This window comes from Tachypleus tridentatus, chromosome 10 (genome assembly GCF_004210375.1).
Source record: "Tachypleus tridentatus isolate NWPU-2018 chromosome 10, ASM421037v1, whole genome shotgun sequence".
In the NCBI taxonomy this organism is placed as follows: Eukaryota; Metazoa; Arthropoda; class Merostomata; order Xiphosura; family Limulidae; genus Tachypleus; species Tachypleus tridentatus.
Window position 1 is genome coordinate 49,758,025 of NC_134834.1, and position 24,511 is coordinate 49,782,535.

Consider the following 24,511-nt stretch of genomic DNA (forward strand, 5'->3'; position numbering starts at 1 on the left):
AATTTATCATAGTAATATCAAGGATGCAAAACTGATTTGTTGCCACCAAGAGAAAGTCTTGTTAATCACAGTTATAGTAGCTTTTTGTACATAGAATCGTGTAATATAACTAGTTGAGGTGCATGTTAAAAAAAATTTCAAATTTTCCTGCTTAAATGTGTACCAGTAATTTTATTTCTATTATTATTTACTAATAAAACCATGAAAGTAACATTCCTATGCTAGTTTGCTAGCATTCATTTTCAGCTCAGACATAATTTAAGAGAGAACTATTTACTGAATTAGTAGTTGAGCACAGATGTTAACATGAAATCATTATCTTGTAGAAGTTATGTATAATGAAACATGAATATAAAAAATTTTCATGGCAAGTATAGAAAAAATAATATTCATTTTATTAGGCTGTTATTCTAAGAAGTGATAATATGGTTCCCTTTCAGTTAGATACAGAACAGTATCTTCAAAGTTAAAAAATTCTGTACATTGCAGCCATACTAAGGTTGCAGTATGGTAATGTAGATTATACATTTATTAAGATGTTTAAATCATGTCATTCAGTAAATAAACTTTAAATTCTCATATTTAAAAAATAATCAGATTCAATTAGTATAAATTTAGGGCATTTTGAGAAGGGGGAATGCTTGCTATTATGAATAAGATATTAAGAAATCCAGAGTTTGAAGTAAGTTTTTCTTTGTTTATAAAACTGAATTGCCTTTTAAGGGAATTGTCCAGCTGATACAAAAGATGTTTGGCAATTTTTGTAGTGCAAGACTGTCCAATCATAGTTACCAATTGTTTTACATCATTCATGACTGTTGAGTCCAATTATTGAATCATATTAATTTTGTCTTTGCCTTCACAGTACTCATTGTAAAGGCTTTACAAAAATATTGTGTCAAATCACTAATTCTCTCTCTGAAGTGCATACAGAAAATTAGTGATTTGGTCAGAATCATTTAAGATGATTAATTGCATTATTGAGTTTGTACACATCTTTTTAAATGTATCAAATTCTTACATGCATGCTGTTATAAATCTTGTAACCAACGAAAGTCAGTATTTCAAAATCCAGTGGATTCCATATAGACTCCAATTGGTAATTTAAGTGTTAAACAGTACAGTATCATGTAAACTAGGGTGTACTTTCATAATCGTCAGTGTAGGAAGTTGAGAAAAAAAGTATTTACTACAATTATAAGATTGTTAAATGTTAAATATATAGGTTTTAAAGCTAATTTGATGTATTGCTAACACAAGTATATGTAGTTGAGTTTTTCAAATGTAACCCTACTATAACACCTTCTAAATCTACTGATCTACTGCTTGTGTGAGTGTTGTGTGTGTGCATCCTGTCCTGTGTTTATGATTATAAACTGTACAAAACACTCAGTATATTCTTAAAGATACAAAAAAGTTTAACATAAATAAAAATTAAAGCTGTGCATATTCATTGAAGGGAAAAGAGAAATGGAAGAAGCAGTATTAATCTTAACCTTTTCAACATAGATTGAGATCTGAGTAATGTAGAAAAAAAGACAATAAAAACCATTGAGAAATGTATATTATTTAGTTGACACAAGTTTTATTATTATACTGTATATTTCTTTACCTTGTACATTTTGTGGTAGATAAGACTGCTTCCAGAAATAATGAATATCAGTATTGTGTTTGCTAGGTATTTTACATTTGGTTTACGTAAAAGAGATTTCTTACTGTGTTTAACGAATTTAAGCACAATTGAAAACAGATCATTTCACAGGTTGTAACTTCAACTCACAAACTGTCTTAACACTCACAATATCACCATAAAATGCCCTATATGCTACTTGGTTTGGCTGATGCATTGTACTTGAAAGATGTTTATGCCTTTTTTGGTTAAGTATATGTTATTTTCACAACATTTAATACTTGTCCATCTTCATTTTCATGAAACTTTCAGTTAAGAGTTGGTTTGAATATAACATTTTCATCATCATTTTGAAATGGAATTTGATAGTTTGTAGACTTGGTAGGTGATATGTCAAGTGCCAGGTGTTACTTGAAATTATGGAAGTCTACCTTGGACAGAACACTTTCAGCTTTTACTGCTGCTCTACCATCCAAATTACCATGGATTATTAAGCAGACAACCCCTTGCTCCTACTGTTATGATGTATCTATGCAACAAATATTTAAGTGAAATTAACTAACAATATACATACTATATCAACAGGCAAGCCATACCACAAGTATGTAACTAGTAGAGAAGTATATTTTTCAAAAAGAAGACATTTTAACTTAGGCTTTCAAAGCTTAGATTTGTTTTCCATGATATTCAACTTTGTAATGTCAAACTTTTGATTTCACCACTAAATCAGGACACCTGTGGACAGATTATCCAAAGTCCTCTAACAATTTTTAGATTCATAAAATAGAGTACCTATAATTCTTTTTAGGCCCTCTGAAAAAGTACAAATTCAAATTATCAAATGTTTATTCGTAACTTAGATTTCTTAAACCACGTATTTCTTGGTATGCTAGCCCATTTCCACACTTTTCAGTAATAGAGCAGTATTGTACAGAAGTATAATTTTTACTGCAAAATTTATTTGTTTATACTCTAGTTTTATGTTCTCTTCACCAGTTAATCATTTTTTAAACTCTTCAAACTTTCATTGATGAATGTACCTAATTCTTTTTATTTTAAAAAAATATGTAATGCTTTTCTACATAAGGGATATATTCTTGCAAATTTCTTTACTGCAGGTATGTTGTATTTTCTTACTGTTGAAGCTAATTTTGTTTCAACCAATTTTAATGTTTTCCTTCTGGATAAGAGGAATTTTATAATTAATTCAAGGTTCTCCAACTCTTGTTGTGAAAGTAATCAACAAATTAAAATTAGTTTATAGTTATTAACACTTTGAATTAGTACAATTTAATTGGTTATTGAACCCACAAGTCAATTGATAAGCAAATTTCTGTAATTCCTCATCTCTTCTTTTTAAACAATAAATAAAATTGTTGACAAAAATAATAACAAAAATTATAAATAGCCCTTCTTTTAAAACCCACCAGTAACATTTTTTAACCCTTGAAAAAATAAAATACAAAATTCACTGCCCACTTGGTTTCTATTACCAACTTGTATTCCATCCAATTTATAAATGAACCACTAATTGTAGACAATTCCCACTTTTAACGTTTTTGTATGGTACACTCTCAATGGCTTTCTGTGAAAGCCAAGTTGTACAACTTCATTGAGGGTATTTTCATCAAAACAAGTTTCTTATCAAAATTTATTGTCATATTCTTAACTGTGTGTTAACTTCTTGAGACTCTTCAGAATGTTCTCTTAGTGATATAACTGTTTATAAGAAAAAAGAACCCAAAGATTTCAACATTCACTAGTGTATTAATACCAAGTTTTTTGTGATGTGACTGCCATTTTATATTAGTATAAAACTGAAAGATTATTATAAGATTACCTATGATAATTAAATTTGTATAATGTGACAGTAGAAGAACAATAAAATCTGTAAAAATGTGATAGTAAATATAAGTCACTTACTGCTGTAAAATTATAAAACCTACAAAACCAGATTATACCTATCTGAAATGGTTCATAGAATGTATTGATAAAACCTATACATCTGAAAAATTACCATGGAAATTTATTAAAATCATGTAATATGATCTATGGAATTGAAAGATTGTTTTAAAAATGTTTGTACCTATAACTAGTTGAAGTGGAAGTCTGTTACAACAGTTTACCATTTGGAAGAAGGAAAGCAAAAGCAAACAGTATTTTTGCCATGATTAATTTAAAAACTGTTGTGCAGGAGAGTTGTTAATATAGAACTTTGGACTAAGTTTACATTTCTTTTAACTTGTGATAATTTATTCATTGTTTTCATTTTTCACCAGATGGAGATCTGATTACAATATTTGATAGTTCAGACCTCTCCTTTGCTATTCAGTGTAGTAGAATCTTAAAGCTTACCATATTTGGTAAGTTTCTTGTATTTTAAATCACATTGTATTGAGTGCAATTGATATGTTAGCATATTATTATTAAAAATGATAATATATTATTTGAACTTTAATTTGAATTTTAATTTAAGATTATTATTTTCAACACGATAAAATGATTTTAGAATTTCCTTATGATTAGTTCTCTTTTTGTGTGAAATGAAAATATATTAAACAAGTTAATTCCAAAATTAAAAGATATACATAACAAACCAATGAAGCTTAACCAATATGTAGTTAAGATATATTCTTAAGAATATATGTCAATAAAATAGATATCAAAAATATTTGATGGACAGACACAAATTCAAAATGTAGAATGTATTAAATAATGAAACACTTTAACAAGGTAGTCTTAGAGTTTGTTTGAATTGAAACATGAGAAAAAGGATTTAAAATTAAGTCAAACACAGACATTAATATATTTTTCAGGATTTCTTTTATATTAATGTGATGTCAAGCTTTAGTTATGGTACTGAGACTATGAGTAAAAGATTCTATGTAAACCCCCTCGGTGTGGATTCCTGTACGTTGTGAGGGGACCTCCCAGAGAAGGTTCTGTTCTGTCTGGTTACCTTCTCTGGGACCAAAACATCCACCCACGTGTTTGCGGTGTGTGGTGACCCGTGAAGGGGAGGAGAGGATCCTGGTGGTTGATGGGTCCAACCCTAACACACCACTTTGGCCTTGAATTCCTGTAGACGGGCGCCCTGTGGGTGGCCCCCCTTGAGTCAATCGGCTGGTCCACTTGGGCTAGAGTCAACCAAGTACCAGGGTTGTAAGTTTTCAACGGGTGTTGTGGACATTGTGCCTGATGCTGGTGTTTGGGTATGGTGCTTACGAAACCCTGGCGTTGCTGCATTGTCCTTGCATGACTTTGTAGTGCGTCCCCTCGGAGGGACTCCATGGTGGGTGGGGTCAGTGGGTACCGAAATCTTTTTTTTTCCTATAGATCCTCTAAAAAATTTAAATAAAGTTGTAAAAAAACAGTCAATGGGTAAGCTACCACGTCTTGAATACTCAGAACAGCAATTTTCAACATCAGTAAAACACGTACCTCATTTTCTTATATTACATTCTCTTTTGGAAAAACCTTTAGGGCAAATGTCCTCTTTTTTATTCAAAAGGGACTAGAGGGACTTGCTGGCCCTCCAAAGTCAGTAAAGAAGCTTCAATCAGGAGACATATTGATTGAAACATCCACATCCCAACACAATGAACTCCTCTTGAATTCAAAGGCAATGAGGGATATACCTATTGAGGTTACCCCTCATGCTACCTTGAATTCATCACAAGGAGTTATTGTTGAGAAGGATTTGAAGAATGTCCCCGAGTCAGAGATTCTCGTTGGTCTTTCCACTCAAGGAGTTTCTGCAGTGAGATGCATCTCCACTCACAAAGATGGAGTTACACTGCCAACAAATACCCTTGTTTTGACATTTACTTCATCACGTGCACCTGCCACCATCAAGGCAGGTTATCTAGTTTGCAGGGTACGGCCATACATTCCAAACCCTCTCCGATGTTTCCAATGTCAGAGATGCGGCCACTCAAAGACATTATATCATGGTTCCCTGACATGTGCTCGTTGTGGGGGCAAGGACCACGATGCCTATGAATGTGACATGGACCCACATTGCATCAACTGCAATGGTTCTCACCCCTCCTACTTTCATTCTTGCCCAAAATGGTTGGAGGAAAAAGAGGTGCAACGTTTGAAAACAATACATAACATTAGTTATCCTGAGGCTCGGAAATTGCTGCCCGCCACTCCATCTCGGACATATGCTGCTGCACTTCATTCCATAACTACAGTGGGAGTGCAGACAGATCTCTCTGTGCCTCCAAGAGAATCGTTTTCAAAACAAATGAAAAGCCTTTTGACCTCCATGATTAAAATGGTTGATGAATCGACTTCCACACCCATCTCTGTTCCTCCCATACATTCCAACAAACCTCAAGATCCACATCCTTCAGTTTCAAATACAGGCATTTCTTCTGATACTTCTTTTCTCCCACCCCAAGAGGCAAAACAATCATTCGTTTGCATCCTCAGTCACTGGAATTCCCTTCCAATAACAAAGACCTGCCCACTCGACCCAGGGCAGGATCCATGGAGGTTGATAGACCTCCTCCGACTAAGGACAGCAAGGACAAAAGTCGTGGTCATAAACAGAAGGGTTCTCCAGCCACTTCACCTACCAGTCATTAAAAATGGCCATCTTGATACAATGGAACTGTCTAGGTTTACGTTCTAATCTGGACAATATCAAAACACTGATTGCTTCATACCATCCTGTATGTCTTTCCTTACAAGAAACATTTCTCAAATCTGCTGATACAGTCACCGGTCAGCAGTTTTCTCTGTACAGAAATGACAGGCTGTGTGATGGACGAGTACATGGAGTGGTGGCACTATTGGTTGATCAGCATGTGCCCACCCTGTCTTTGTCACTCAACACACCCTTGGAGGCCATAGCCATCTGTGTTTCCTTGGGTCATACTATCACTGTTTGTTCTCTCTACCTGTCCCCTGGAGAGACATATGATCAATCAGACCTTGATGCTCTCGTTGAACAGTTGCTGTCTCCTTTTCTAATCCTGGGGGACTTTAATGGACATCATCCCCTCTGGGAAAGTGCTGTTATTGATGGGAGGGATCGCTCTGTAGAGCGTATGCTCTCTGATCACAATCTTTCTCTTTTCAATACTGGTTCTTCCACTTATTTTCATGCACCTAGTCAGTCCTTTACTGCTATTGATCTCTTGGTTTGCTCCCCTTCATTATTCTTCCACTTTTCATGGAGGGTTGACAGTAATCCACTAGGCAGTGATCATTTTCATATCCTTTTAAGAGAGACTGGCCGTGGTCGATGCCACCCTATCCGCGTGCCCCGATGGAAGCTGGATCAGGCAGACTGGTTCACTTTCACTGCTCTCGCAGAACTTGATCCTGCCATCGTAAATCAGCCATCAATAGACAATTGTGTGGCAGCGGTAACTGGTTTATTATACAAGCAGCTGCTCAGTGTATTCCTAAAACCTCGACACGTTTTCCACGATATCCATGGTGGAATTCTGCTTGCCACTTAGCACGGAAGGCTCAAAAACGGGCCTGGGATACTTTTCGTAGATATCCCACACTTTCGAACCACGTCACTTTCCAACGGGCCCGTGCACATGCTAGGTGGGTAAGACGTTAAAACAAGAAGGAATCTTGGATTAAGTTCACAACTAGCATATCTTCTACCACCAGTTCCAAGATCATATGGGACAGGATTCGAAAGGTTAATGGGCACTACAATTCTGTCCCCCTCTCGATTTTACTCTCTGATGGTCAGGAAGTGGCTGATGTCCGGAGCATCCCTGATACTCTAGGTGAAAGCTTTTGCCAGGTATCTAGCACTTCTGCTGGTTTCTCCACCTTCTTGGCCATCAAGATTCGGGCAGAGTGTTCACATCTTTCCTTATGAACTGACTGTTTCTTTGACTATAATTGTCCCTTTACACTGGTGGAACTGAAAATGGCCCTTCATCGGTCTGCCAGTACATCTGTTGGACCTGATGATGTTCATTATGACATGCTGCACCATCTATCTCCTGCTTCTCTTGCTACTCTTCTGATTGTTGTAACTGGATCTGGCAGAAGAATGTTTGTTTTTCCTGATGCCTGGTGCCAGGCTATTATTTTACCTTTCTCTAAGCCAGGGAAAGATCCCAAGATTCCTTCAAGCTACCGTCCAATTGCTTTGATGAGCTGTCTCTGTAATACCTTAGAAAGGATGGTTAATGCTCATCTTGTTTGGTTCCTTGACTCAAACAACCTCCTCTCGCCTACCCAGTGTGGGTTCCAACGACAGCACTCCACCATGGACCACCTAATTTGTCTTGAAACATCAATCAGAGAAGACTTTCTCAAATGCCAACATCTTGTATCAATATTCTTTGACATTGAGAAGGCTTATGACACAACATGGAGGTATGGTGTTTTGTGAGACCTCCATACATATGGGTTACGTGGCCATTTACCCATGTTTATTAAAGATTTTTTAATGGACAGGAGATTCCAAGTTCGTGTGGGTTTGACACTTTCCCGTTCTTTTGTACAGGAACTTGGAGTCCCTCAAGGCTGTGTTTTGAGTGTCACATTCTTCAGTATAAATTTAAATGCCATCACTGAACAACTCCCTCTCACTATTGCGAATGGGCTGTATGTCGAAGACTTTCACATCTCATGTCAGTCGTGAAACATGAGATATATTGAGCAGCAACTACAAACTGCCCTCAGTCGTGTACTGAAGTGGACTATGGTGAACGGCTTTAATTTCTTTCTCTCTAAAACCGTATGCATGCACTTTTGCTGCCAATGGGGTATTCACCCTGATCCTGAACTTCATATTGGTGAAGTTTTGCTACCAGTGGTCCCTGAGACCAGGTTCTTGGGGCTTATCTTTGACTGTAAGCTGACCTTTTACCACAATTAAAGCAGCTTCGGGTCAAATGCACAAGAGCGCTGAACATCCTCCGTGTCCTCTCTTCTTCCAGTTGGGGAGCAGATCGCTGTTCAATGTTAAAGGTATATCGTGCTCTTATTAGATCGAAACTCGATTATGGATCAATGGTTTATGGCTCTGCCAGACCCTTGGCCTTAAAGATGCTGGACCCCATTCATCACCAAGGACTTCGACTCTGCACTGGGGCTTTCTGTACCTCTCCAGTTCAAAGCTTATACGTTGAATCTCATGAACCTTCTCTGCACCTTCGCCGTTTGCAACTATCTTTACAATATTCTTCAAAACTTCGTTCCTTAACAAAGCATCCCTCCTGGGAATGTGTTTTCCTTCCTCGGTGGGCCGTACTTTTTCAGAAGAGACGATCTGCCATTGCTCCATTTGGCCTTCGCATCTGGGCGCAATTGGATGAATTGGGTCTGTCCTTGGATAACATTGCAGATTCCACAGGTCAGCCCATCCCACCATGGCTTATTACAGCCCCCAAATGTGACCTTTCTTTCAGTCATCTGAAAAAGGCAGATACTCCAGATTGGAAGTACCGTCTTTTATTTAATGAACATCTTTCAAACAATCATTCTGTTCCCATTTATACAGATGGTTCCAAATCAGGTAATTCAGTGGGCTCTGCTATGGTTTGCTGCGGTTCGGTAGTTGTGCGCAGAATCCCCTCTACAGCTTCTGTGTTCACTGCTGAACTGTATGCCATATCTCTTGCCCTGGATCATATTGCAGCTGAGCAGTACTCCAACTGCACTATTTATACTGACTCGCTTAGTTCTATACTGGCCCTGGAATCACTTCACGTTGGTTCACACCCTGTTCTCGCTGATATTCAAAACAGACTGGCCCATTTCTCATTAACTGCTACTTCTATCCAGTTTCTCTGGATACCAGGCCATGTTGGTATTCACGGGAATGAGCTTTCTGACACGGCAGCTAAATCTATCTGCTCAGGCAATATCACCACTCTGCTTATTCCGTACATGGACTATGGTCTTGTATTCAAGGCTCAGCTCCGTGCCAGCTGGCAGTCCACTTGGAGTGAGCAATGTGACAACAAGCTTTTTCAAATATAACCTTATATTGGGCTTTGGCCATCTAGCTTCCGTAAAGTTTGGAAGGAGGAAGTTGTTCTAACTAGACTACGCATTGGTCACAGTTTTTTAACTCATCGTTTTCTTTTATCTGGAACTGATGCACCAATGTGTAGTTTGTGTAACACTCAAATCATTATCAGCCACATTTTACTTTCTTGCCATTGTTACAATTCTCAATGACGGCAATATTTTAAACATGTTCTGTCCCAGGGTTTATCTGTAACATTGAACAGTGTTATTGGTGATGGTGACACTGTCCACCTTGATACAGTTTTTAGTTTTTTAATGGCCATTAATCTTTTTAATCTCATTTAAGTGTTGCATATTTATTCATTACACCTTTTTAATTGTGGTTTCTTTTTTACAGTTTCATTCTCTAAAGTTCAATTTGACATTGGAAAATGGCCAGAACATTAAATAACTCGACACCAGGACTGGAAGGGCCAATTTCAGGTGACTAACGCTGCTGTTTGAACTATCCGTTTGAACTACTCGTTAGTCGTCCTGGCGAGTTGTTATTACATCTTTGCTGCATATCATTTTACACTTTTACTACTTTATCTTTTAGTACTGGCCATAATAACACATAACCCAGAACCAGTACTGGAAAGACCAACTTCAGGTGACTGACGGTGGTTCTTATACTTACCTGTTCGTCTTCCTGGCGGGTTATGATCACTACCATTCTGCTACAGGAAGTCCTTTACAACTTTGTAGATTGAATGTCAACATTAGTTTTATGCCATTTTCTGTTTTAATTGCTGTTTTGTTTTTACCTTCATTTACTTTTACAAATTTTACTCCATTTACTTTACTTTTACCTTTTTACTGGACATTTGGCTACTCATTATTACGATTTTGCTATGTGTCTTTTAAAACTTCTATTATTTTACATTTTGATAATGGCTGCTATGACACATAACCCGGAACCAGGACTGGAAAGGCCAACTTCAGGTGACTGATGGTGGTTCTTGAACTTACCTGTTAGTCTTCCTGGCGGGTTATGCTCATTACCATTTTGCTAGAGTGAGTACTTTACAACTTCCAACTCTGCTTTCTCTCTTAACATTGTAGACTAGGTGTCAACATTGGTTTTATACTTTTTCTGTTTTTCAATGATGTTTTGTTTTACCTTCATTTCCTTTTATGTATTTTACTACATTTACTTTATTTTTACCTTTTTACTGGACATTTGGCGCAGATAGCCTAGCTGCTTTGTGCCATAAAACACTAAATCAATCAATCAATCTATGTAAACTGTTACAACTATAAGCAATGTGTTTTTCTTAATTTGGATTGAAAATAATTGCATTTAACAACTTCAAAGTAAAATATAATTACTTTATTAACCAATCATATTTAAGGGTATAATTAATGTGAACCAAACAAAAAACCCATCAGATTTGTATTTTCATATGAAATACATATTTACTACTTTTCAAGATTTTAAACAATTGAATATGTTACATTCTCCTAAAATGTGATTGTAGATAAGTTATTACATTACAATGTATATTATCTAGTGTATGGTGAATTTTAAAATTTTATGAGTGTTGAGAAGATATAGATTTGAGTTAGCAAGCTACAAAACAGTAGCTTTTTGTAGAGAATATTTTAAAAGAATTAGATATAGATTAGCACATGAAAAAAAAAGAAGAAAAAACTTATTTTAGGCTGTCAGTTCTTTTCCAAATTTTTGAATATGGAAGGGTTTATAATTTTGTTTGTAATCATCTGGTTAATTGGCAAATTTCCATTATACTTTCTGTATTTCACAGTTAATGGCCAACCTGCTCCACTGGAAACTGATGAATTGAAACACATCCGAAAGGAACTTCAACAAATTAGAGACAAAGTGAACCAGCTGCTTGACCACCTGGAACCTCCTAATGTAACCTCTGGCACAACAGATGTAGTATCAGGGGAACCACAAGGTCTGTTACTAGGTCTTACACCATTCAGAATGTTTGACAGTCATCAAACTCAGAAATAAAGTGATTAATTATATGTTTAGTTTAAATGTCACTGTGTTGTACAGCTTTCCAACTTTTGTTTTTTTTTAACTATGAGAAAATTTACATAGTGGTCTGTCTTTGATTCCAATGTTTTTGTAATATTCTTATTTACATCTAATTCTTAAGGTTTAAAACATGTCTTAAGATGTAGAGTACATAAGCTGGTGAAACATGGCTTATTATTTGATACGTAAAACTACATCACAGTAATACAGATAATTTTAATCTCACCTTTATTTATTTGCCAATTACAGGATTTCAATGGGAAAAGGTTGGATGGCATTTTAGGTATACACTTGGTTTTATTGTTTGTGATGAGGACTTTTGGATTAGTTATTTAGGAAATATCATGTCTTGTGATGTTAAATGTCTAATAGCTGACATATTCTTGGAAGAATTAGAGATTCGAAAAATTGTGTCAGGTAAAACATTCTATTTGTCTTGGTTATTTAATGAGTAATAAGGGAAGAAAGGTCACAAAAAAGAATATTCTGTTTATGAATTTCTGTATTAGTTTTCAAAATTTCAGAGTTGAAAATTAATATATATTTTGAAATGATGACTCAGTCTGTAATGTTCTAATGATAAAAAAAAATGACTGTGAAAACATTGGTTTTAACTTTATCATACTTAAATGGGAGCACACTACTTTGAGGCCAAAACTGTACTATTGTATTACAAAAAATTACATAAAATAACTTTCAGTGTTCTCTAAATGTTATTACTAGTTTTTATGAACTTCCTGAATGATGGGTGACTCATAGGCCCCTAGGAGGAAAGACATAATAGTTTTAATTAAAACTACTAATTTGACTAACTTGAACACAGTGTAGTTTTATTTATTATCCAATTTCTGTTTCTCAACTTCTTTGTAATTGTCTGTATGTCAGCTTCCAGAAGTTAGAAAATGTGATGTTCTAAGTTTGTTTTTCTCAACTGCACAAAACGTCTCCCAGTTTAGTGAAAAATATGCATAGGAATTGAAATAAGTGATGAATGCTTAGCTTGGTGATATGTTGTTAAAGAGATGTTCCTGAACAACTTCTTTTCCAACTACAGTTGTTGTTTTTTTCAAGCTTGCTTTATAATTTTATATTTTATTTGAATTTTAATGTTGCAGTATGATAAGAATTGTTTTCTATAAAGTAAGTCGAGATAGGCTTTATTAAGTTACAATCAACTGTTAAATTTTGTTTGGTTGACAAAGCCACTGTGTTAGTCCTTGTTTACATTAAACCTTATTAATTTATGTAACTGCTTTAATGGGCAAAGAAATTTAGAAAAATAAATGAATGTAAACTAAGTTTAAAACTTGTGTATATAAAATGAAATTGATTGGTAATTTAAAACAAAATAACTTGCTTATAATTTCAGTGTAATAAAAGGTTTTTATTATAAGCCAATTATTGAATATACAGTGAAACTTCTTGTGTTTTTTTTGGGTAAAGAAAGGGATAAAATTTATAGTTTTATAAAATAGAAATGTTATAGTTAAGTTTTACAAGAATGTGGGAAGACATAAAATCAGTAATTAAAGTATATAGAATTGTTTTTTAACATATTGCAACAAAATGTTTTCTAATGTTGTAAACAGCAAATTCATATAAATATCACACATTAAGATATTTCCAAAAGCTACATAATCTGGAATTTCAAACTATTTCACCTATTTTTTTTATTTTATTTTTCCAACGCAATAACACAATGTGCTATACAATGGAGGAGCTGAATGAAATACCTAGTAGTTAAATATATATATATATATATATATATATATATATATATATTTACTTTTCATTACAAATCAACATTTCAATAATTTTGTATTTTGGTAATTACCATTACAAAGTTTTCAATTTTGTGTGGTTTTATATTTTATCTGAAAGAAAAAAAATGATAAAAAAATGTCAATTCAACATTTATTATTTTTAAGAGTGAATATTAATTTTTTACTAGTGTCCCAGATGGCTACCAGTTCAGGAGTATCAGCAAAAGTTGGTATTACTAACTCAGCTAGTTCAAAAGAATTTGATCCTTTCAACAGTGATACAAAAAGCTAGAAAAATATGTACCAGTTGCTGTGCCAAAAACATATGAAGGTAAAGCAAGCATTTGTCTTTTTATTATTGCAAACTAGTTACCAACTATATCAATATTTTAATGTTCCAATTTTTCTAATTTGCTAGAAGATTGTTGTAGTATCCTTTTATCTCTAAAAAATTTTAATATTAGGGATAGAGAAAATTACCTGCATCTTAAGTGTCGTTTCCAATATATGAGAAATGAAATTGATAAATTTTTTTTGAACAGGCAAATCTGTAGTTCTCAGCAAAGAATATATTAGGTTTCTATATTACTGGTTATATTTTCTGTTTTACTGTTGATGAAGGAAAATGTGATAACATCATTGAACAGCATGAAGATTGTCATGGTTGTACAAGTCATGTCTTTCGGGGATAAATTTGGCTAAACATTCTAAACCAAGAGAATTATTATTGCTGCACATCTATTTCAAGTGGAGGAGGTCTTTAGTAATAAGATTATCAGGGTTAAATGAGCTGTCAAAAAAGGCTATTTACTGATAGAAATATATTCAAAGTAAGGAGATTTTCAGTAATAAGATTACTAGTTAAATGAACTGTCAAAAAAAGGATATTTATTGCTGGATGTAACCAAAATATTAAAGAACAAAAAAATGTGACTAAAATGTTATGTTGCTTGCCACCATTTTTTGACAATTATAAATTTTTGTTGCTTAATGACCACTTGAAATGGGTTTTGAAGTTTTATTCATTGTTTTAGACAAATCTGCCTAATTTAATGTCTCTTAATTTTGTAGGATGAACATTATCAAAATTAGCTGAATTTTCTAGTCACTATTCTTGATGCTAGGCCAGATTTGTATCAGTTTGGTGTAAGTTTTTTTATTATAAATTTTTACACTGAAGTACAGGATATGTGGCTAACTAATATTTCTTTATGGTAATATAAATTTCAAAATAACTGACCATCATAATAGAAGTCCTTAAGTAGTTGAATCCAAGAAAAACTTTTTGAACTATGGAAGTACTGTCACATAATTCTCAAAATCCTTTGTCGGTTCAATTATGAAACATCAATGATTTCACATTTTCTTTACAGTAATATCAGTTTTGAGACAAGTCATTAAGTTTAGATCCAGTTAAAATAACCACTATTGTGAGCATTGAGGTAAGTTTGAGTAAATAAATTATCTGCTAAACTGCATCTGAAAGTAAGTTTTGTAACATTTGTGTTACCAATTAAACATTTAAGGACGCAACTTACGTGCACTATTTTTAGCCTTTTTTTAGCTTAAGGGATTTGTTTCCTGGTAATTCTAAAATCAGTATAAACAATTTTATAATATGTTTATTTTCAGATGTAAGTATAAATTAGTTTTTTCATTCAAATAAAAAAAGTACATATAAAATTTGTTAAGGTTTTTTTTTCCCCACTGCTTTAGGAAGTCGATCCCAGACTCCAGACAGTATTTCAAGTGATCGTCAAATGCAACCTCGAGTTTCTGGACCAACTCCACCTAATATTCAACAGCAGCGGCAACATTTAACTCAGACACCCCCTCCAACATCAGGAGTATACCCACCCCAGCCTCAACAGGTGACACCCCTTCATTCTCAACCTGCACAATATCAGCCACATGCAGGTGGGTCTAGTTTTAAGATTATACTGCTTTAGATGTGAAATACTGTATATAATTTAATATATATAAATAGATAATACAATGTCTGTGCAACCTTTTCAATGTGGAAAATAACTGTGACAATTTAACAACTTTTCATACAAGACCAAGAAATACCCAGACACTTAAAGCACTATCCATTTACTAATTGGATAAAAGTTAACCTTTCAAAATGAGAAAACTGTGCATGGCTTCATGAGACTGTAAATTATGTCTGTGTGGAATTGTTGTAGTAATACATCAAAAATAACTTATACAAGTGTCACATTTTTAAAAGCTCTTCACATTCCATAATTAGAAATTTGTGTTCTTTTGCTATAGATACAAAATACATATCCATCTCTGGTGCCCCTCCCTGGTAACTCAGTATGGGGCTTATGATGCTAAAATCTAACTTTAATACCTGTAATGGGGAGAGAATAGGTTTAACCCATTTTATAATTTTGCACTTAACAGTTAATAAACAACTTTAACATCCTAGAAAACAAAATTAAAATTGTAGAAAATAAGCTGGAAGTCCCTTTTCTACAAATTTAAAGGAACTTACTGTATAACTTGTTACAAACATCATATGATACTTGTAGAATCATGGGAAGAAAGCCATAATGGTTTTAAGCTGAAAAGAAAAACAGTTTTGATCAAGGTTGATATGTTGCACATTTGCTGTGATATGTTTGTGATATGTAACAACTCAAATGGGAAAGTCAGTGCTGATCAGCATAAAGAAAAGTTAATGGATCCTTCATTTAATTAGTCTTAATAAAGAAGTTACTGTACTTGATAAGAATAGAAAAATACCTTTTACATTTTCTGGGTAATTTGTAACTTTAAGGTGTATATATAATGTACGTCTAGTAATTTAAAAGTATTTACAATATTTTCATTTGGCCCTAAACAGCAAACTCTGTCTTTTAAAGTGGAGTATATTTTCCTTGAAAACTTTTCTCCTTTTAGGTTTTTGTTTTACTATCTTGTGGTGGTTCTTTTTGTTGAGTAGCTATTTTATTAGTAATACACACACTTCTGTATTTCTTGTTACATAGTTAGCAAAAACTCAGTATGTGACATGAAGTAAAAAGACCATGTCCTAGAAAGAGATGCAGCTGATAACTTTAAAATGTTTATTTCTCAAACTTTCTAATTTCACATTTTTCACAGTTCCCCAGCCTTTTTTGAATACAGTTACTCCACAACAGCAGATTCCACAGCAAGCTCCAGCCCCAAGACCTCAATATGGACCTCAGTCTACCATCAGTAGTGGTCAGCCACCACCGCCAGTTGCTGGTCCTTATGAAAGTTATCAACCTCAACAGCAGTATAGTCAACCCCCACCTGCAGGAAGAGGGCCAGCTATTATTCATCAACCTCAATATGATTCTGCTCCCCAACCTGGTCAAACCTACCCCCCACAACCTTATACTACTACTTACTCTCCTGCAACACCTCAACCACCTGGTGCTAACCCCTATTCACGGGGACCTCAGAGCGGTTACCCCCGACCTGTACAAGCTTATCAACAAGGTTACCAGTAGTTAAATGGTGTAACTGTGCAGGTGGTTACTCTTTGAGAGAGAAATGGTTATGTTTAAGTGATTATTCCTATACATTCAAATCATATGGATATGATGTTCCATATCTATGCAAGTAGTAGAAAGTGTAACTAAAACATTCATAATTAAACTGTGCTTAACAAGCACGCATCTTTTTCTTTCTATGGTCATGAGAAAAATCTAGTAATCTATTTTATGTTTAGGGGCATTCGTTATAAGAAGGGCATAGTGTATTTCTTCCAAGAAATTCACCTATATTTTGAGGTGGAGTGTAATTTCTTTTAATGTATTGAAAAACATGTATTAATCTTTGTGTAGGCTAACTTAAGATTAGTGTAATAAGCTCAGATGAACACTGAATTTGTATTTCACTATTACTATACCTACTGATGTTTTATATCGGTACTGCTTTCGAACTGCATTAAGAATGCTATTACAAAATAAAGGTTGTTGTATACCCTCCACCTATTATGTAGCATCCTTGTAATTAAAATAAATGCAATAAATTAAATAAGAAAATGTATATTTATTCTAAAAAGTTTAATAATCAATTGTATTAAAACAATACACCATTATAAAAGAGGTAAATTTGAAGTAAATGTTCTTCGGAATCTTTCATACAGCTCCAGCTCCTTCACTGCAAGTGCTGATTGGGTGGGATCTAAGACCACAGCTTCCCTCATTAAACCCTAGAAATTATTGAATAAAAGATAATTCCAAAATATATCCATCACAGAAAATACGTTTTTAATACCACAAGATCCCAGCAGATTTAAAAACTAATTGTAAATTTCAAGTAATGACTAAAGCTTTGCATTATTATTATAACTTGTGTTACCTTGATTTGGGCAAGATACTCTTTCTTAATCATCACATCTTGATCCACAACATGATCAGTAGGAATTAAATTCTGAAATAAATACACTGAATTAGTATGAAATCCCTTGTTACAGTTCTTACAGAAGTATCTTGGTTTGAAGAACTGAATTAATAAGGTCTATAACTAAAACACACTGTAGTCCTATGCAAAGTTAATAAATATTTCTTCACAATTTCACCTAGAGATTGTCATTGGCAAGGTGTAGATGTATTTACTGCTTTAGTATAAAAAAGGTTTCTGTATTGTTAAATTAATAATTTGTAACCATTTCAACTGCACAAGAGCAGACCTTCACTCCAAGATCTCCATGTGGCAGAATGGTTTATCATAACAGAAAAAAAGAGAAGTATGCCATTTGCACGTATCTACCTTTTGCCATAAAAAAAAACACCTCTAAACTATGAGTTGTTTTTTTTTTAACCACCATTTATTCTTAAATGAAAAGGCCTTAACAAAACATACCTAGTTATAAATGTAATAGTCAGAAAAGTAGTGTCAACATTCAGTTGAAAGTGATTTATCCTTTAGATTATATGATAACAGTGCCAATTTGAAAGTGAATAGCAGTTGTATGACAAAACACCTTACTAACATAATATGCATATGTCACAATAAAGTCATCTTATAATCCAAAACTCAATAGAAATTCATTTTCTCAACAGTTACTCTAAAATATACTTCAAAGGCATCTTTGCAATGTCAGAAGTGAGTGTAAAGAGACTTCGATATCCTTAGCTATGCAATAATGTTTTAGGTTTAGGACTCCTACACACACACACACACACACCATTAAAAACTTTATTAACATCAGTACTAGTCAGTAAAAGGTTAGAAGTTTAATAATTAAAAAACAACTTTTACCTTCAAACGATGAAGAACAGCACATCGAAAAGCAACCATTTCTGGGTAAGACTGTGCTACGATTTTTACTTCAATTACTTCCTCCACTTGGGTAAAAGATAGCTTCACTTCCTGACCAAAACATACTCCTTGTAAACACACTGCATCTTGACTAGTATGTATATACTTGTCTCCAGTGAACAGCTTTAACAGTCCTGGCATTACTGTTTGAAATAGAGTAGCTTCTCCAGAATTATTTTCAAAACAAGCTAAGCTAATTCAACAACATGCAGAAGACAAGACTTATGAGAGTAATTCTGACTTGATATTCAGATGCCATTAAATGAGATTCTTGCCTACTGTGACATTTCAGGACTTTATTTTGTTATATATGCTAGCTGAAAACAAGTGAAACTATCTTTCAACAAATATCTAAATGACCTTAAATGACTTTTGTTTTTTCTGTAAATTACTATTAAAAGCTAGAAAAAATTAAAACTACCTCACAACAAATAAAGCTTGTCTGTGCTATATGAGAAGAAAAACTGCAATAAAATACATTAATATTCAGCTAATTCCAAGCTGCTTAGAATCACATGCATGGAAGATTGGCATCAAAGACAGTTTCATTCTTCATGGGTTCACCCACAAAGATCATTAAAAATAAAACAAAGACAGTAAGTAGTATTTGATAAGTATCTCCATCTGGGAGATACTTTGAAATACTCTAAAATGTAAATGAAAAAAATATATCAATTTATTAAACCATTTTATTATTTCTGATACAAACAATTATAAAAACAAAATTCAGTATCTAATATTCAACCAAGACTCCAAAGTGTAATTCACATTTGTTTATTCCACTGGAATATTTCCCTTGAAAAGTAATACTGTTTTGGAAACAAGCAAAGACCTATAATCTGCCTGTACTATACTTCAATTAAGGCCCAGGTTCAAGACTGAAATTTGGGGGAAGAATAAAGATGTGGCATTGATTCCTATATATCTGCCAAATTATATAGTTTTTTCATGAAAATTCACTTTTTCTACCACATATAAGGGGTACCAATATCATGCATGGCTGTCATTATTATATAAAGTACCAGAATAATTGGGGATCCTTCTCTAAAATGGGGCAAGCACCCCCACTTTGAAGGGATTAGAGGAAAACCATTCATACTTAAATTTTATACAATTTTAAGATGGCTAAACCTTCTCTTGAGAGCAATATTAAAGTTTCAAAATGAAGCCATATAGTTCTTTTCTATATTTTCCATACATATGATACAAGAAATTATTATAAAATAATCAAATATTTGAGTAAAGTGACCCCTAGGGGTGTAAGTTCATCACACCATCCACATGAACAAGGCCTTCCAAAGAGTTAAAAAAGACAGCAAACTTTAACAAAAGAACAAGCTGGGCTTAACTTCATAAATGAAATTTTAAATTCTTTATGCAGAATAGAATCTAATAAATGTATACAATATCTTATTTAAAACCAATTATATCAGGATTTACAAATGCACACACCCTTTCTGCTGTTGTATAATGTCCAGTGTAATCCAACAGATCTAATATTTTTGACAAATATCAACTAGACTTCGTTAGTCAGTTGTGAAAAACCTACATGTTTCGAAATTCAGAGGGATCTAGATGTATAATTTTTATGGGAATTATCTTTCTTTCACCATCTTATACGGACATTCTGAATTTTGTTCTGCTTGTATTCTAACATTCAGTTATGTAAACAATTTTGAAATTTTCATTATAATTTCACACTTGTTAAATTGCAGATACCCGACAGTTAAACAGTTTCAGAATTTAAAATATGATAATGTATCTATTTTCCACAAGTAACAAAAATCACCATAAATCTTTTAAATTAAATCTCACAAAGAGTTCTGCAATCAAGATATAACACTAGTGTGGAGGTGGGAAGAACTGATAAATATCCTAATAGCTAACTACAATAGTTGTGTGCTGAAAACAGCACATAGTTGAACTGATGTTAATGTTGATTTACATCACAAACAAGTTAGTATAATTGTATTTAAATTAAAATTATTAATGAAGTTAATTGTAAAAAATCTAGCAGCTGTTTTCCAAAAACATATTCCTGGTTTAAAAGCATATTTCATATGGGACAATTCCCAGCTTCTAGGGAAGTTTGACAGCACAGATTGCTCACTTACTGTAATTCATGTGTTTATACTATGCCTTTATAAGATACTTTCCCAAAAATTTAGGTAATTGAAAAATATATTATAAATACTGACAGAACCAAGTGCTTTTACCATGCCTATACAAAAATAAATACTCATATCAATAGATTCTTTGAACCCAGTTACATATTTTTACTATGGCTTTAAGAAAACTTTCATATTACATGTTGGTGCTGTATATAAAAAAACCTCACTAGATACTTGTACTATGGATTTCACAACTTTCAACAAAAAGTGGTGCCTTGTATTAAATATAACTTAGGTAACTATGAGTTGGCACCATGTTACAAATGTGGAGTCAGTGAGGAAACCCTTGTTGTTGTGACTGAAATTATGTTGCATGTTGAATTGTCACGGAAACAAGTTAAAATTAACCCTCAGATTACTATAAGTGAAATGAGCTGAGAATTATAATCTGTAGACAGCCCACTTACTGATTTTTCTGGTCAAATATATCGAATTTGAGTGTTTTATGATAAAATATTTTAATTCAAGATTAAATTAAATGAAACAGAATATTACACTGTGGAGCCACATACTTATTGACAAGTTCAAACAATGAATATATCATACTCAATGGTTGAAAACAACAAATAACTGTTGTTTGTTGAATTTCTCATAAAAATATTGAAGGGCCTTCTGCACTGGTAAGCCTTGCATTTCAAATGATTAGCATCTAGTCAACACCAGCCACCACCAATTCTTGGGTTACTTTAATCAAATAGCTAGATTTAACTGTCACTTTTATAACACACTAATAACCCTGATGTGTGGAGTCTATTTTTTTAGTTGGTAATGGGGAGGTGGGCAAACCAAAAACTTGGAACTATATTCCAGCAAGCTAACCACTGGGCTATGCTCAGTCCAACACACAACTGAAGTACTAAAATCACTAAACAAGAAAAATAATATTAAACATGTCATCTTACCTAACAAATAATTTGATGCAAAACATATTTCTGTTGCTGTTAGTTAGCTGAAACAGGAAACATTAGACAAGTCGATATATTAAAGAGGCCAATCAACTCAACAAATCATTTGAAGCAGAGAAAACTTCTCAATCGTTGTTGATGAAATTAAACAAAAAACACTGTACAAACTAATATATTAAACAGACAAATGAGTCGTTTGAAGTAAAGTACATATCTCATTCTTCATAATGTTAAACAGGAGACATTGCACAATTCGATATATTAAACAGGCCAATTTTCTTAACAAGTTACTTGAAGCCGAGTATATTCTGCATTGTTGATGGTGTTAAAGAGACATTTGCACAAATTCATACAATAAACAGGTCAATTTGCTTAAGACATTACTTGAAACAGATTATATTTAAACAGAAGTCAATGCAAGTTAAATGCTTATCACTTGGCAATGATGTTCATCTCCTAATAATAGTAAAATTAGGTTTTCAACAAATGTCATGAAAAAAAAAAAATTTTGGAAAAAGTTTCCAATTTGATTCCCAGTGACCTTTATTACCTTATAAACATTTTGAATGTGATATAGCTCATCCATTAATATTCACAATTCACATGAAATGAAAACTCAACACATCTAAGACAAATTAACTTTATTGTGCATGATTTCTCTGTAATTTGGACACCAACTTGCAATAGCAAACTGAAAAAATAACTTTCACATGAAGTTTTTAATGCTACATTTGCTTGGGACTATTGTACTCAGTCTGTAACTTCATCAACAAGCAATGACACATACACCATGGATCATTACCAATTGACTACTCCATTAGCCAAGTTATAAGATAAGTAGAATAATCTGTTTTGTTTTTTATTTACTTTGAATTTCACGTAAAGTTACACATCACAAACACCAGCCATCCCTAATTTAGCAATATAAGACTAAAGGGAAGGCAGCTAATCATCACCACCAACTCTTGGGCTACTCGTTTTGTAACAAGTAGTGGGATTGACAATTTGATGTGACAAAGATTCAAACCTGCAGCCTTTGGATTATGAATCAAGTATCCTAACCACCTGGCCATGCCAGGCCTTAACCTTTCTGGAATAAATTTATGTGAAAAAACACCCTTGGTTATTAACATGTTAAGTTCCAAAAGACTAAAGGAGCAGTATAATCCAATAGATCTAATATTTTTGACAAATATCAACTAGACTGCAATGTTTTTGTTTGTTTTTTACTAATTTGCCCATTTCAGATAATTTTCTGACTGTAATACACATTTTTGTTTAACCAGAAACCTATCTAAAAGTTTTGGTGCATGTATGGTAACAATTCTAAATGGCTTTCCTTTACAATAAGTCCAGGCAATCTTTTTATGAACAATACATACTAGAAATGTTGCATTTTTCTTTCTGTTCTTAAGGCATAAATGACAATTGTCTCTAGTTTTCATTCATTTTCAGTATCTTTAAACATGATTTTTGAAATAAAATGATCTAAAAGCTAAGTCTTGCAATTTTAAAGATTTATTTATAAGCAACCTTAGAAATGTTTAGAAATACAAAACTAATCATCATTATATTATGTTTGATACTCAAAACTACAAATCATTTTTGTTGAAACTTTCAAATTCTGAGTTCAAATCACTCTTCTAGAATAGTTGACGTATTTCTAAACTGCCACCTTTCCAAACCAAAATAACAATTATTCTCTTTAGAAACTGAACTTAAGTGTCAGTGCTTGACAATAAATGATCAATGTAGCTCTGTTGTGATAAATTTTGATTTTATGGTGTATTTTTAAATTGGTCTTACAAATCCAGAACTGCATTTTACAAAAACATGGAAAGGAATTGTATCAGAACAAATTATATGTACCCTACTGTGGTAAAGCTGTTGCAGAAGAGATCAATGACTAATGAACTCCAGCTGTAAATAAGTTTTTGACAATGTTCACTCGCAAAGATAACAAGTGCTAGGGTGAACTTGCTTAAATTTGCAATTTTATAGACACTAACATTTTGGCAATGTTTATTTGGCAGCCGTGATGGAACGCACTACTGAAAACATGCAATTGGAGATCATACAGACACTCTCAACATTCTTGTCATCAAATGATTAATTTAAGTGCTGTATTACAGAAATCTATGTGTATAACATTCACAAAATTATGGTATAATGTCTGCCTTCTATAAATCACAGCTCTGTTCTTTCTCATCCTTCCCAGCTGAGAGACAACAGTTTATTATAAATACTATTTGTGTATGAAGTAAAAAAATGTTTAGAAATTACTAGCCAATTTCCTGTGGCACCAGTGCATTAAATCTGTGTGTGATGTATTCATGATGTCATATCTACACCTTGAGAATGAAGAAAAATAAAGTTCTCCATGATGGGAGACAAAGGCAAAATGGGAAAATCGTGATTCATGTTGCAAATCTACATGAACACAAGATAAAAATTTTGTGAAGTTAGGGGTTGCACATTGCGTAATAAAAAAGTTTTTCCAGTATTATATAAGCTAGAGTTCCATTACAGTATGATGGTTCAGATCATTATAATCCAACAAATCTATACTTATGATGAAAATTATCTATGCTGCACACAACTGGTTTAAAATCTAAAGTTGACAAATTAAGGATATAAAACCAACAATCTGCAGTCTAAGTAGTTTTTATCACAACTATCAAGATAACTGACTGCATAACCCGGCATAGCCAAGTGTGTTAAGG

General features: G+C 33.4%; 2 protein-coding genes across 16 annotated transcripts in view; one reads left to right on the forward strand and one right to left on the reverse strand.

Moving 5' to 3' along the window:
• LOC143229239 (protein TFG-like) overlaps positions 1 to 17,430 on the forward strand; it is a 30,733-nt gene extending 13,303 nt beyond the window's left edge. For 2 of the 3 annotated variants that reach the window (XM_076461290.1, XM_076461291.1), the window contains exons 3-6: positions 3,910 to 3,993; positions 11,404 to 11,559; positions 13,597 to 13,739; positions 15,125 to 15,325. In XM_076461290.1, coding sequence (XP_076317405.1) covers positions 3,910 to 3,993; positions 11,404 to 11,559; positions 13,597 to 13,700 — 344 coding nt within the window. In that variant the 3' untranslated portion in view covers positions 13,701 to 13,739; positions 15,125 to 15,325. Of the gene's footprint in view, positions 1 to 3,909; positions 3,994 to 11,403; positions 11,560 to 13,591; positions 13,740 to 15,124; positions 15,326 to 16,519 lie in introns of those variants that run through there. The other variant, XM_076461292.1, reaches the window with a different exon arrangement.
• A 6-nt stretch (positions 17,431 to 17,436) lies between these two features.
• The window catches only part of LOC143229238 (Fanconi anemia core complex-associated protein 100-like), a 51,861-nt gene continuing 44,786 nt past the window's right edge, over positions 17,437 to 24,511 (reverse strand). For 8 of the 13 annotated variants that reach the window (XM_076461277.1, XM_076461279.1, XM_076461278.1 and 5 more), the window contains 3 exons: positions 18,653 to 18,873; positions 17,750 to 17,821; positions 17,437 to 17,600 (listed from right to left, as the gene is read on the reverse strand). In XM_076461277.1, the coding sequence (XP_076317392.1) occupies positions 17,484 to 17,600; positions 17,750 to 17,821; positions 18,653 to 18,873 (410 nt within the window). In that variant the 3' untranslated portion in view covers positions 17,437 to 17,483. The remainder of the gene's footprint in view (positions 17,601 to 17,749; positions 17,822 to 18,652; positions 18,874 to 24,511) is intronic. The other 5 variants (XM_076461281.1, XM_076461283.1, XM_076461282.1 and 2 more) reach the window with 1 other exon arrangement.